At 46.7% G+C, this 13927-nt stretch overlaps 1 protein-coding gene across 9 annotated transcripts in view; it reads left to right on the plus strand.

The window, feature by feature from the left end:
* The window catches only part of SEMA4A (semaphorin 4A), an 83190-nt gene extending 70674 nt beyond the window's left edge, over positions 1-12516 (plus strand). For all 9 annotated transcript variants that reach the window (XM_081841810.1, XM_081841814.1, XM_081841811.1 and 6 more), the window contains 5 exons: positions 1480-1669; positions 2662-2777; positions 2936-3093; positions 5889-6007; positions 7658-12516. In XM_081841810.1, the coding sequence (XP_081697936.1) occupies positions 1480-1669; positions 2662-2777; positions 2936-3093; positions 5889-6007; positions 7658-8328 (1254 nt within the window). In that variant the 3' untranslated portion in view covers positions 8329-12516. The remainder of the gene's footprint in view (positions 1-1479; positions 1670-2661; positions 2778-2935; positions 3094-5888; positions 6008-7657) is intronic.
* Positions 12517-13927: the final 1411 nt, after the last annotated feature.

Consider the following 13927-nt stretch of genomic DNA (forward strand, 5'->3'; position numbering starts at 1 on the left):
TGTAGCTAAAAAGGATGATACATAGGCCATGTTGTCTTAAGGTTTCTTGTCCCCTCTGTACCTTTCTCTCTGCCTCTCCATATGCTTGGGCTGGTGGTAACATGGCAAAAGGTGTTATGTATCCAGCATGCCTGGAATTTTGCTGCCATAAAATGGTTTGCACTGTTGGTCACGAGTTCACCTGGAGGTGTTGTTCGGTTGTACAACAATGTCAAAGTAATGTCAGGTGAGGAGAGTATCTCACTGTACTTGGAATAGTGCTGATGCCAACTGAATAGTGGTGACCTCCCAGTTCACCTAGATCAGCTGTGGACCTTTTCCAAGGACTATCAAGATCAGGGTGTGGAGACGAAAGGTTCCTTCCATGATGTTGATCTATTTCTTCCGCAATAGTCGCAGGATAAGATTTTATTCCTTCTGTTGTCCTGCCCAGTTCCAGCCCTTTTCTCTCTTATGGCATTTGGTCAGCTGTAGGTGTCCTTTGGAGGGTCCCCAAAGCTTTCGATTCAGAACACAGAGCAATTCAAGCCTCTATATGTCCTTCCAACTCCCAGCACCTTCCAGATTCACAGACACTTTAGCCCTGGCTGTCATCTTCATAACTACAAGATCATGTCACCCCTAGCCAGGTGAAGGGGTGGGGAAAACCCACTCAGTTGTTTCTGTGACAAAACACCAACATATTTGCACATGCAGATAAGCTACTTGGCCAGGGTATATTGTCTTAACCAAGAGACTGGATTGACCAGTTCAGCAGGTTCACTGCTATATTCTAAGCTCCCCATTACTAAATCACAGGCTTGGTGGGACCCACAGATATAATCCAGAGCAACCCCACAAACCTACAACAATATTTTAATTATTACAGAAAGAACTAAGTGGTCTCCTGGTCACTCTGTTGGCTTTTTGCAGCACCATAGCTCAGGGCCAGCTTTGCCTGGAAAAAGGCCCCACATTCAATCTCTGACATCTCCAGGCAAGGCTGGAAAAGAACCCTGCCTGAATCTCTGGCTGCAAGTGGCTGCAAGTCAGTATAGATCTGGGGTAGCTGACGTGATGCTCTCCAGAAGTCGTTGGATGACAGCTTCCAACATCGCAAACCACTGGCCATTCTGAGGGCAGCAGCTCAGTACAGGGGTACCTTGGTTCTTGAACTTAATCCGTTCTGGGAGTCTGTTTGACTCCCAAAGCCATTCGACAACCAAGGCACGGCTTCCGGTTGGCTGCAGGAGCTTCCTGCACTCACTCGGAAGCCATGGAAGCCGCATCGGACATTCGGCTTCCGAAAACATTCGCAAACCAGAACACTTACTTCTGGGTTTGTGGCATTTGGGAGCCGATGTGTTCAGGAGCCAAACCTTTCGGGTACCAGGACACCACTGTATAGTTTTACAGTAAAAAGCTAGAAGAACCAATCGTCTGACTCAGTCAAAGGCAGCTTCCTATTCTTTATAATGTTTGAGCTTCTTCTCCCTGCAGTGCTCTGTTGGCCCGTCTTCAGACAAAGCTCTGACGTTCATGAAAGACCACTACCTGATGGATGAGAAGATTGAGCCGACCCATAACCAACCTCTGCTGGTGAAGCAAAACGTTAAATATACCCGGATTGTGGTGCACCAAACTCAGAACAGCTTGGGACATCCCTACAATGTGATGTTTCTTGGGACAGGTATGGGTGGTTGTTGTTTGCTTTGGTGGTAGAGATTGAGCTAATTGCTTTGTCACCTCATTATTCCCTTTGACCCAACAAGGGCTGCAACATTTAACCAACTGATGAGCTGAACAGCATTGATCGCAAGCATTTTGATTAATAATAATAGTAATAATAATAATAATAATAATGTTTTATTTATACCCTGCCCATCTGGCTGGGTTTCCCCAGCCACTATGAGCAGCTTCCAACAGAATATTATACAGAATAAAACTTCAAGCGTTAACAACTTCCCTAAACAAGGCTGCCTTCAGATGTCTTCTAAAAGTCAGATAGTTGTTTATTTCCTTGACATCTGGTGGGAGGACATTCCACAGGGTGGGCGCCACCACTCCCAGAAGCTAGCTGTCCATCGTGTCAAAGGTCACCAGATAATGTGCTAAAGGTTCATAGAATCACAGAAGCGCAGAGTTGGAAGGGACCCAAAGGGACCCTGCAATGTAGGAACCACAACCTTCTCCCATGAGAAGCTGGGAAAGCTGATGGTGGGATTTCAGACACCTTTGTCCATCTTTCCAAGCCTCACCCATCTTAGCTCTTTCTGCTTAGGGCCTAGTTTCCCCTTGAAGTCAGGAGGGGCAGCCCCCTCCTCTTATGGCTTACTTTCTGTCAGTCAACAGAAAGGCAACCCCCTGCCACGCAGTTAGTGCTCTGAAAGTGGAAGTGAACCTCATGTATGAAGGAGGGTGGACTGCAAGAGGGGAAGAGGTCAGTTCCCCTCACCCACATGCATGGGCGTAGCCAGGATTTTTGTGGGGGGAGGTTCAGGCCTTTTCTTAGGGGGGAACAGAATCTTAGTTGCTGCTGCCCCTCCCCACCCCCCACCCCTTGTCTACGACCATGCTCACATGCCCCTTTTGGGGACACAGAGCCCTTGATGGGGGCAGGCCTGCATTTTAACAAACCCTTCTGCCAGCACTATGTCTCACTTGATACTTTGTCTTCCACAGACAAAGGTGCCCTTCACAAAGCTGTGGTCGTTGGCACCGAGGCTCACATCATTGAGGAGATCCAGCTGTTTGAGAAGCCAGAGGCAGTCCAAAACCTGCTACTCTCCCCTGAAAAGGTGGGCATCCTTTCTTGCATAGGATTGGGGCAACATACTTTTAAGGGGCTGTATCTCATTAAAAAAAACCGCAGACATCCATCTCATAGCTACACAAAGAGGGAAACAAGAATAAGAATGATAATGACCATGGTCTTCCTCTGCCTGTGCCTTCTTAGGGGATTCTGTATGTGGGCTATTCCACGGGAGTCCTCCAAGTGCCCTTGGCAAACTGCAGCATCTACACAACCTGTGCCAACTGTGTTTTAGCGCGAGATCCTTACTGCGGCTGGGATGGGCAGAAGTGCCGAGATATCTGGGGTGCTACAGAGAACTTGTGAGTATTTGCAGTATCCCTCAGGGATTGTCGCATTAAAAATATAACAGGGCCCCCAAATACGTGCATGATAACTGACACAATCCAGTCACGATATCATAATGTGGTGTCAGCAGTCCCTTCCTAGCTTATGCTGTGCTAAATTTCACATCTGTAGTGTGAAAGAAGCCCGTAGCTTCATGGAACCTCTGTGTCCAGAGGCAGTCCATCACTGAATACCAGATGCTAGGAACCAACAGCAGGGAACTTCCTTACTTGGAAGCTTCCTAGAAGCATCTGATTGGCTGCTGTGAGAAATGTGATAGTGGGGTAGACGAACTGAATTATACTCAGAGTCAAGTGTGGATTTCGTGCTCTTTATTCAGCTCATAGTAGTAAGGAATGCCAGTTCCCCCGAAATGTCTGCTTTATATACACAATGGGCCCCACGTGATTGGCTAATTCCAGGATTCTCCTGTAGGCCAGTCAGATTGCAGATTCACTTCAACCTGGAGTTCGATTGGGTGGCTCCTGCGGACCAATCAGACTGCTGCATTCTGGATCCTATTGTTCTAGGACCAATCAGACTGCTGCATTCTGAATCCTATTGTTCTAGGACCAATCAGACTGCTACATTTTGGATCCTGTTCACTCAGTACATAACAAGGATCCAACTCAGTCTGATACAACATGGCTCAGCTTAATTGCTCCCGAAATGCTAATGGTGTTGTGGTGGCACTAGAGTCTGCGATTTTGGGTTGTGGTGCTCCTTTTGTGAAGCATCCCAGATATATGTTAATACCCTCTCATTCCCCCCTGCCCACCTCTCCTCGTTATTTATTTATTTTTCTTAGGTTTATACCCCCACCTTTCTTCTGTCATGGAACCCAAGGTGGTGAGCATGTGGTTACGGAGAATACTTGCCTTGCATGTAAAAAGTTTCAAATTCAATCCTTAACATCTCCAGGTAGGACAGGGATAAAACTCCCTGTCTGAAGCCCTGGGAAGTCGCTGCCCAAATCAGTGCAGACATTACTGAATCAGTAATAACAATATAATCATAATCATAATTTATTACTTATACACCACCCATCTGACTTGGTTGCTCCAGCCACACTGGGCAGCTTCCAACAAAAATGCAGTGTGGAGGGGATCAAACATTAGAAGCCTCCTGAAACAGGGCTGCCTTCAGATGTCTACGAAAAGTTATATGGTTATTTAATTCCTTGACATCTGATGGGAGGACGTTCCACAGGGAGGGTGCCACTACTGAGAATGCCCTCTGCCTGGTTCCCTGTAACTTCACGTTTCGCAGTGAGGGAAGTGCCCTTGGCTAGAAGTGCCTGCTAGAAGTGCCCTTGGAGCTGGATCTCTGTTTCTTGCCTAGACAGCGGGGGCAGAGACGCTCCTTCATATATACAGGGCTGAGGCCATTTACGGTTTTAAAGGTCAGCACCAACACTTTGAATTGTGCTCGGAAGCATACTGGGAGCCAATGTAATTATTTTAGGACCCGTGTTACGTGGCCTGGTGGCTGCTCCCAGTCACTAGTCTGGCAGCTGCATTCTGGATTAGTTTTAGTTTCCGAGTCACCTTCAAAGGTGGCCATACATAGAGCACACTGCAGTAGTCCAGTCGGGAGATAACCAGAGCATGTACCACTTTGGCGAGACAGTAGCCGGAAAGGTGGGGTCTCAGCCAGCATACAAGATAGAATTGGCAGACAGATGGACTAAAGGTCTGTATAAAGGAGCTTTCTATGTTTGTATGGGTCATAGGCGCTCACCTATCCAGATACTGTCCAGACCTGTCCCAAACCTGCTTCAGCAAGGTGGCATGAACCTTCTCTCTCTCTATCTCTCTCTGAAATAAAATGCAAATTTTGAGAGGAGAAATCTGTCGACTGCTGTAACCCACAAGAGCTAATTGGGCTCTCCATGGACAGTCGTACCAAGTGCCATGTGCTGAAGACAAAATGCAGGGCTTCGTGCTCCATCTGTAGGTTTCTTGGAGGCCTCTGGTTGGCCACAACAGAAAACACTGAATTGGTCTGCTTAGTAGGGATGAGGGAGAAATGTGGCTTGATTCAAAACACTTTTTAAATGAAAATTGCACATGAAAATTAGTATGAGTTATCATGTAGATTTGTGAGAGGAAATTGCTATCTGTTTTTTAAAAAATTATTTATGCTTTTCCAATTTATACATTTCACTAATTTTACAATCATTTTAACATTTCAAAACTTGACTTCATCCCCCCTCTTTCTGTGGTTCCTTAAATTTATTTTTAATATCTTCTGCATATCCAAAGTAACTTAATTTGCTGATTTATTCATCTGCTTTAAATATATGCTCTTATAAAACTGCAGGTTATTACAATAATCCTGCCAATGTTCTTATCTGTTTACAATTTATCTGTAAATATTCAATAAACCATTTCCATTCTTTTATTAAAAGTTTGTTATCTTGATTTCTTATTCTTCTGGTAAGTTTCGCCATTTCTGCATATTCCATAAGTTTTTTGTATCCATTCTTCCTTTGCTGGGACTTCTGCTTCTTTCCATTTTTGGGCGAGTAACATTCTTGCCGCTGTAGTAGCATTCATGAATAAGTTTCTATACATTTTAGGTAGTTCTGTCCCTATAATTCCCAAAAGAATTTCAATTGGGGAAATTGCAATCTGATGTGGAAATGGGGAAAATTGAATTTAAAATGGGGAAACCGAGAAAAATCAAAAGGGACAGATTTGTCCTTCCCCGCTTCTTAGCACAACCCAGAAAGGCAGTTCTTACTTTCCTGTTTTCTCTTTGTTCCTAGGAATGACTTGGTGCAGAATATCGAGACAGGGAAGCCGGATCCTGGGTGCCAGCCCAAGAGCGGAATTGGCAGAGCCATACCAAGGACTCGGAATGGCCCTGAAAGTGGTTTGCTAACAAGTTTAGTATGAGCCTTGCAGAGTTTGATTGATTGGCGAAGGTTCTTCCCCTGTTCGGAAACAAAAGGCCTTGTACTTCCCAAGGCTGTTTGTTGCTTTGCGAAAGCAATGCATTTGAAAGCAAGATGCCCGTTTGCTAAAGCCGCACACAAGTTTCGTTTGGGAAGACCATCCAAGAAAATGATAGGGGAGGGGAATGTGTGTTAGGAATCCCAATGGCTGTGGTCGACTATCTTTGCAACCTCTGCTGCTCCTAAGGATTTTAGATTCATTTCAAGCAGGGAGGAGAAATTTGCTAGACTATGTTGGGGCAGTGATCTGTCTATGGCAGAAGGGTAGGAGAGGGTTTGGGGTAGCAAACTGTCATGTGCACCCATGTTCACTGTGTTCTCCAGCTGCCTTGGGACAGTCCCTGGTTGTTGTTCTTATTTTGACTTTAGGGAGATGTTGGTAATGATTTTTTTAAAAAGAAAAACTTAGCGTGTCCACAGTGTGTGTTCCATCAGATTCCAGCTCCCTCCCCTCCGAGGTGAATCTTTTGAGCAAATTCAGCTAGCCAGTCCTGCTAGCAGAAGCCTGTGCAACAGGGATCTCCTCCCACCCACTGCACCCCCCCCAAAAAAAATTGGCTGGAGGGGTCAGGAGGAGAGAGGAAATTGTTGCATCAGGCAAGCAGAAACATTTGCGCTGATAGAGCAATCCCTTAGAGCTATGTTTAAGGGCGTGAGATGCATAGAATCATAGAATCATAGAGTTGGAAGAGACCACAAGGGCCATCGAGTCCAACCCCCTGCCAAGCAGGAAACACCATCAGAGCACTCCTGACATATGGTTGTCAAGCCTCTGCTTAAAGACCTCCAAAGAAGGAGACTCCACCACACACCTTGGCAGCAAATTCCACTGTCGAACAGCTCTTACTGTCAGGAAGTTCTTCCTAATGTTTAGGTGGAATCTTTTTTCTTGTAGTTTGGAACCACTGCTCCGTGTCCGCTTCTCTGGAGCAGCAGAAAACAACCTTTCTCCCTCCTCTATGTGACATCCTTTTATATATTTGAACATGGCTATCACATCACCCCTTAACCTCCTCTTCTCCAGGCTAAACATGCCCAGCTCCCTTAGCCGTTCTTCATAAGGCATCGTTTCCAGGCCTTTGACCATTTTGGTTGCCCTCCTCTGGACACGTTCCAGTTTGTCAGTGTCCTTCTTGAACTGTGGTGCCCAGAACTCGACACAGTACTCCAGGTGAGGTCTGACCAGAGCAGAATACAGTGGCACTATTACTTCCCTTGATCTAGATGCTATACTCCTATTGATGCAGCCCAGAATTGCATTGGCTTTTTTAGCTGCTGCGTCACACTGTTGGCTCATGTCAAGTTTGTGGTCAACCAAGACTCCTAGATCCTTTTCACATGTACTGCTCTCAAGCCAGGTGTCACCTAGTGCAGCTATGTGCACTAGTGCGCATGCAAACCAATGCATGTGCATGAACGCTAGAGTGTCCAGCAACATGTAGCCAGCCATCAAGCCCACATGGTGACTCTTGAAATGCGAACAGGGATGCTATAAGTACAAACGATGCATCCATATTTTTTATCTATGAAATGGTGGTAGGCATGAATCACAGCTTCGTTTCTCTTCCTATAAATTTCAGTTATGACTGCTTCGTTCAACACCATGGTGAGGCTGCCCTGCCCACAGGCTTCCGCTCTGGCCAACTACTCGTGGAACTACCCAGACAGGAAGATTCCGGACAGGCTGATCCTAGAGGACGACAAGGCCCTAGTCATCATTGTGCACGAGGAGACGTTGGGTCTCTATGAGTGCTGGGCCAGTGAGAACGGCTACCAGCAATCTGTGGCGCGCTACCACGTGAGGACCCACGACTCCCCTGCCAGGGTGGACGGAGCCCGCGAATCATATGCTGATGGAGAGCCCGTGGGGGAGTATCGCTCCTATTGGGTCCAGTTTGTCACTGTGACGGTGCTGCTGTCAATGACCTTGGCCGTCGTGGTCGCGTTGGCCTTTTTCTCCTACCACGACAAGCTTAAAGCGAGGAGCAAAGTGCAGGGCTGCAGCAGCCTCCCTGACGCCAGTAAGGCCTCCGGGCAAGAGAAGGTCCCTCTCAACAGCAGCCAGATCCCCCCGCAAAGCAGTGAATACCAGATGCAGGGCCCTTGCCAGGAAGCTGCCGACAGCTCCAAAACCTGCTGCGTTGAAGTGGGTGGACCCTTTCAGGACATTGATGCTGACAACAACCGCTTGGACTCGGGCCTGGCCAACGGAGACGACTCTAGAGCGGCCGTGGCAGCGGAGGGGATCTAGCCTGGCCTACCTTGTCCCCCGCCAGCTGTTGCCAGGAGCAACTCTTACCAACTGCAGCAAATTCACACAGGCAACCTGACAAAAACAAAAAAACCAGAAGTCTTAGCACTACTGTGGTGCTCTTTTGAAACACCACCAGAAAACACAGAGTTACCTCTGATTTCAGTATTTCCCCCTCCCCGTTTTCTGGTCTGTTCAATGCCACGTAAAACCCAGGGCTTAGTGTTGCACCGCTGGCTGAATCCCTGTCGTGCTTTCGTGTCGCCACTTCCATCCATCGGGGGCTGGGCCAGCATCCCCAAACGTTCACTCACTGCCAAATCCACAAACCTCTCTGCGAAGTTTTTACCAAAACCCGGAAGGCGGAGTCCCCTCACTGACTCCTGGTCTCCAGAGCTGTTGGGTTTGGAGATGCGCAGGAGTGAAGGGCAGGTGTGGCAAGGAGTGGTTGGGTCAGGGCTGTTTGCTCCATGGAGAGGTAGCAGCCTGGATGTCATGCATCCTAGATGACAACCACAGAGAGAGAGGTTACAGAGGATGTTACTGAGAGGGTGGCAGTTCTTAAGGTCACAGCGATGCAAGACTCGGCTTCCTATGCAGAAGGGCAGCTCGGTGATCATCATGAGGCAGCTCTACAAAGTAAAGTGGCACTGTTGGGGCCGCAGAATGGGGATACTGAGAGGACAGAGCCACAGGGCATTCTTTGCAAGGTTCCCAGGAGCAGAGGGGCCCTTGTGCATTGTTGTGCCCAATGTGGTTCTCAGTTTTCCTTTGCGTTTAAGCCAGGCCTGCCTCTGACTTGCATTTGTGGATGAAAAGAGTGTGGCAGGTCTCCATTTTGCCTGCTTTAAATTAAAAAGGAAACAGAAGTGGGTAGGTGGGAGGTGTTTGGAAGGTCTTTCTGTGTCCTGCAAGGAGCACTCAGGAGCAGAGGAAATAGCCTTACAGTGAGTCGGACCACTGGTCCGTCCTGCTCAGTAACACTGACTAGGGTATCAGAAGGGGTGCTCTCAATCCTATGCAGAGACGTCAGGGACTGAGCCTGGGACAGAATGGTCTGCCACTGAGCTGTGCCCTCTATAGCTTACCTAAGGAGTCTTTCTCCACACCTTGCGAAACCACTAGAGGCCCCTTTCACCTGTTTGTAGCAGGTCTGCGTGCTCTGCTCTATAATATACATACTTGCGTAGCTGGGCCATTGAAATTCTGTGCCAAAAAGCAAAAGGAAATCTAAGTTCGCTGCCACAATTTTGGTCCTTTTTTTCTTTTAAAAAGGCACAACATGTTTGCATAGTTTATGTTGGTTTTCTGGGTTGAGTGGGCCAGGAGTATTAGCTATGCAAGGCCTGAAGGGTGTCTCCCCACCCCTTGAAATCTTCCACACGTACCTACCCTCCTCCAGCTTCTACGATTTCCACAGGCATCACTCGCATACTTTTTCAGGCATGGCCTTTGCAACCATAAGGACTAGATTCTTGTCCCCCTTTCCACTTCCTTAAAGCGAAACCTGTGAGTCTTTGAAAGATGGTCCCTGCCCTTGGCATACCAGGTTCTCTGCACGCCCTGCCCACGTTCTTCCAGAACTAGAGCATGCAACACATAAGAGCTACCCACATGTGGAGGCCATTTTAAATTGCTTGGGTAAAGCAGTGGGCTCCCTTACACCATGGGTGGGCAACATGGTGCTACAGGTGATGGGAATTGTAGTCCAACCACACTTGGAAGGCACCACATTGGCTATACCTACCCTGCAGCTTGGGCAACTTCCACCATCTTCTTTGCTGTGCTGTAGCACCAATTGTCTGATTCCATGTGGGATACTCTCCTTATGGGAACAATTCCTCTGTAAGGCAGTTTTATTTTGACAGCCAATTGGTCCTCATGCTGATGCTTACTGTGAGAAGACTCATTGCTAACTCGTCCCCCTTTTCAGTTGCAAAGTGCTTTACGTGCGTTTGGCCTCACAACCCCCCGTGAGGCAGGTCAGTATTATTCCTCTTCGCCATGTGGGCAGCAAAAGGAGTTTGCCCAACGCCCTGCACAGAGCCAAATCGCGTCTCTGCTTGACACAGGTGCCTTGGCTGACTTGGCAGAGGGATGCCTGAGGGGACTCCCCTTTCCCCATTTGCTTTTCTCCTCCAAAGTCAGCTCCTGGAACTGAGCCTACAGACAACTCCTTAGAAGTTTTTTGTGAGCCCGCCCCCCAATATCTTTCTTTTCCCATGTATGTTGCTCTGCTGACCTCTATTGATCAAAACTGTATTCACAGTCGCTTTCAAGCCTTCCTTTTGCTCCTACAACTTTCCTCTGTTGACCTATGTGCTCTGCTTGTGGACAGACCTTGGTTGCTGGAGGAAGGGAGGTGTGTGAAACAACATTTGTCCCGAGTTCTAGGCCTGTCTTTACTGCCATTGCCTTGGGCATGCAAAACTACTTGCAGTATTTCTTGTTTTAGAATTGCATTGTTTTTGTTGGTCTAAAAGAAGAATTATTTGAATGAGAGACTTCCAAGGTCCAGTGATTCTGCTAGCGCTCTGGACTCAGTGATGTGGAAATGCCTCGAAGGAAGACACATACGTTGCCACTGAAGGCTGTTTCATGTGTTATACAGTAGCAACCAACTGTACACTTTGGGGAGAGGAAAGGCTTGCTCCACGATGACCATACCTGCACGATTAATCTTTTAGCAAATAAAAGTCTTTGTCATGTCCATGTTTTGCCTTTTTAGGTGTGTCTTTAAAACGTCTTTGGCCTGCACTGAAGAAAACATGATGTATGAAGAGGACCTGAGTTCGAATGGTGCGTTGTTTCTTCCAAGCAGCAGCAGCAGCTATTGGCATGCCTTGTACACACCTTTCCTCTTTGTGTGTACATATATGTGTCTGTGTGTCTTTGTATGCAAGAGAGTGATGTTCTTAACTGTTGTGTTGGAGTGGCACCTCTCCCGAAAGAAGGGATAGGTGGGAAATCCTAGCCGGTACACCTTCTCACCAGCTAATTAATTTAATTGTATATCAGTTGATAATTGGCCATTGAGTTGTGGGGGGCGGGGGAAGCGAAATCTTTAAACGTATACTTAAAAAAACAAACAGGTACTGTCCTAAAAGTTTTAATGGGAGTGAAGTAGAATATAGGAGGAGACTTTTCCCAGAGGAAGGAATATTTATATCGCTTAGTCTGTCCCCACAACTTCTCAGGTTTTTGCCTGTTTATCCTTCCCTTCTGAATAATAAGCAAAAGCACTCCCATGTTTGCAGAGCCATCAAATCGCGGAGTTGGAACCATCCACTCCAACCCCCTGCAATGCAGGATATCACAGCTCCTTGCACACACCATACTGCTGCTGTGTACACACTATATACCTAGAATCCTGGGAACTGCAGTTTACACCTCAGAGAGCTACAATTCCCAGCACTCTTAACTGCAGTTCCCAGGATTCATTGGGGGGGGGGAGGGTGTTCATTAAATGTCTGGTGTGTACACACCCGGTGGCAAGTTGAGAGAGTTGCTCATCACCAAATAAGGAGGATTTTTAAAGAGCTGCTTTTTCTTCCCCTGCTCCTTGAGATCCAGATGATGTCCGCCTCCTCACCCCACAACAAAATTCATTTTACCAAGATGGGGGGGGGGGATTATGGCTCTATCAGCTGCTGTTAAGTTGGAGTGACTGAGGCTGGAGAGAGAGATAAAATTGTCAGTTGAAAAATCATTTTCTGTGGTAGCCTTTGCCTCATGCCTTCTGGATGTTTTGGACTCCTAGCTTCATGCTTTTCCTGGCTGGGACTGATGGGAGTCTGAGTCTGAAATGGCCACTCTGTCAGGGGCTGGTTAGAGTCCAAAACATCTGAAAGGCACCAGGTAAGCAAAGGCTGGCATGCACAGGTACACATTTCTTCCCCAGTTGCCTCTGGTCAAACAGACTTTTGAAAACAGGAAAATAAAATAAAAAAACTATTTTCTGCTTGGCTGGAGCCAGAAATGGGGAGCACCTCAAGCAAGGACCCCCCCCTTTTCAAATTGCTCTTCAGAAAAACACATAACCTCTCTCCAGCCTGATTTGATCTCCTCAATGGAGGAAAATGCATGTCCAACAGGGTGTTTTGTCTGTTGTTCATTGTGTTGTTTATAACTTGTTTTTTTAAATGTGTTTATATGTACTATTTTTATTAAAAGGTTTGATGCATTGTGGTATTAGTGGTTAATAACTCTTGATTATTGTATCAGATTCTCATCTTGGGGCAGATGTCAGAGGCAATACCTGAGTCAGAAGGCTCATTATCCATACTTGCCTTTCCTCTGCTTTTTCCAGGCACAATTTAAAGCTCCATATCTGAGTGCCCTTGCTCCATATCTGAGTGCCCTTCTTTGTTCCGGAAGCAAAACGTTGACATTTGCTCCAATTCAGCATTAAAGAGCAGCTTTTCGTGGGGAAAACTCAAGTCAAAAAAGAGGGGAGGAAAGCTTGGACCCTGAGCATTAAAGCATAGCTAAACCCTTAGTCCTCCCCCCACCCTCCACTACCTGCAGCCACTAAGCTTGCCAGATATCAGGTGTGGTGTGCAATTTTAGGCTTCTCGTTCTCAGGGTCTGTGAGGAAGGCCTCAAATTGCAAGGTGAAGGGGCAGTTGGGCTCTGCCAGGGCTTCTTGGTCAATACCTTCACCCTGATCTCAGGGCAGCGCTGCTACACAATGATGAACAAGCTCACCTCCAAAGACATCTCTCACCTGAGCTATTTTTCTAGAAAAAGAGGTGCTGGAGCTCCCCATGAACACCTCCCTTGTTCTTTTTATAATGGCAATGGCACCCACCTCAATTCTGGAAAGTTCACGCAAGGGGGAAAGCCGTGTTTCTCACTACCTCAACAACAATTCTCTCAAGTCCCTCCTGGCCAGGCCTCACTTGAGGCCCAGAGCACCATGGTGCCCCTCAATGTGATCTCCCACCACAGCCCATCACAATTTTAAAACTTTAGTGCGCTTAATCAAAGGGACACTTACAGCCTGATCCATTTTGTTTTAAAATCCAATCAATTATCTCGGTCCTTTTAAAACAGGCCAAATATCTGCAATATCAGGTTGCTCAGCTTGTTTTTTTTCTAATAGCCTTTGGAGGTATGTGTGTGTGGTAAAAAAAAACGTTTTTTTTTTTTTTAAGCATTTGTCATTTGCTTCTCCCCTTAGCAGAAGCGTTTGTGGTGAGATTGTTCCAAAATTAAAGAGCTATGGACAATGGGTTTTCATATAAAAACAAAGGAGGCAGCCTATCCACCTTCTTCTTTAGCTCTTTTTATGAGTGGACACTGATAGGGAATTGAAAAATAAAGAACTTATTTCACATCTCCTAACGACAGCCTGGGCCTCAGTAACCTATTTTTGGAAGATCTAGCTAATTGGGATTGTTAGCGTACCAAAAACTTGGCAAATTGCTCTTTAATGTATACAGAAGTCACTGCACTAGAGATCACTTTTTTTAATACCTGGTTTGATTCAATTTCGAATACAAATGTAGAGGCCCATGCACATCCAGTGCCGCCAGTTTATACGGATATTTGAATTCGCAATTATAGGAAAGGGTTCCATTTGAACCAGGGCGATTAG

This window comes from Podarcis erhardii, assembly GCF_964252035.2.
Source record: "Podarcis erhardii genome assembly, chromosome: 15".
Lineage (NCBI taxonomy): Eukaryota > Metazoa > Chordata > Lepidosauria > Squamata > Lacertidae > Podarcis > Podarcis erhardii.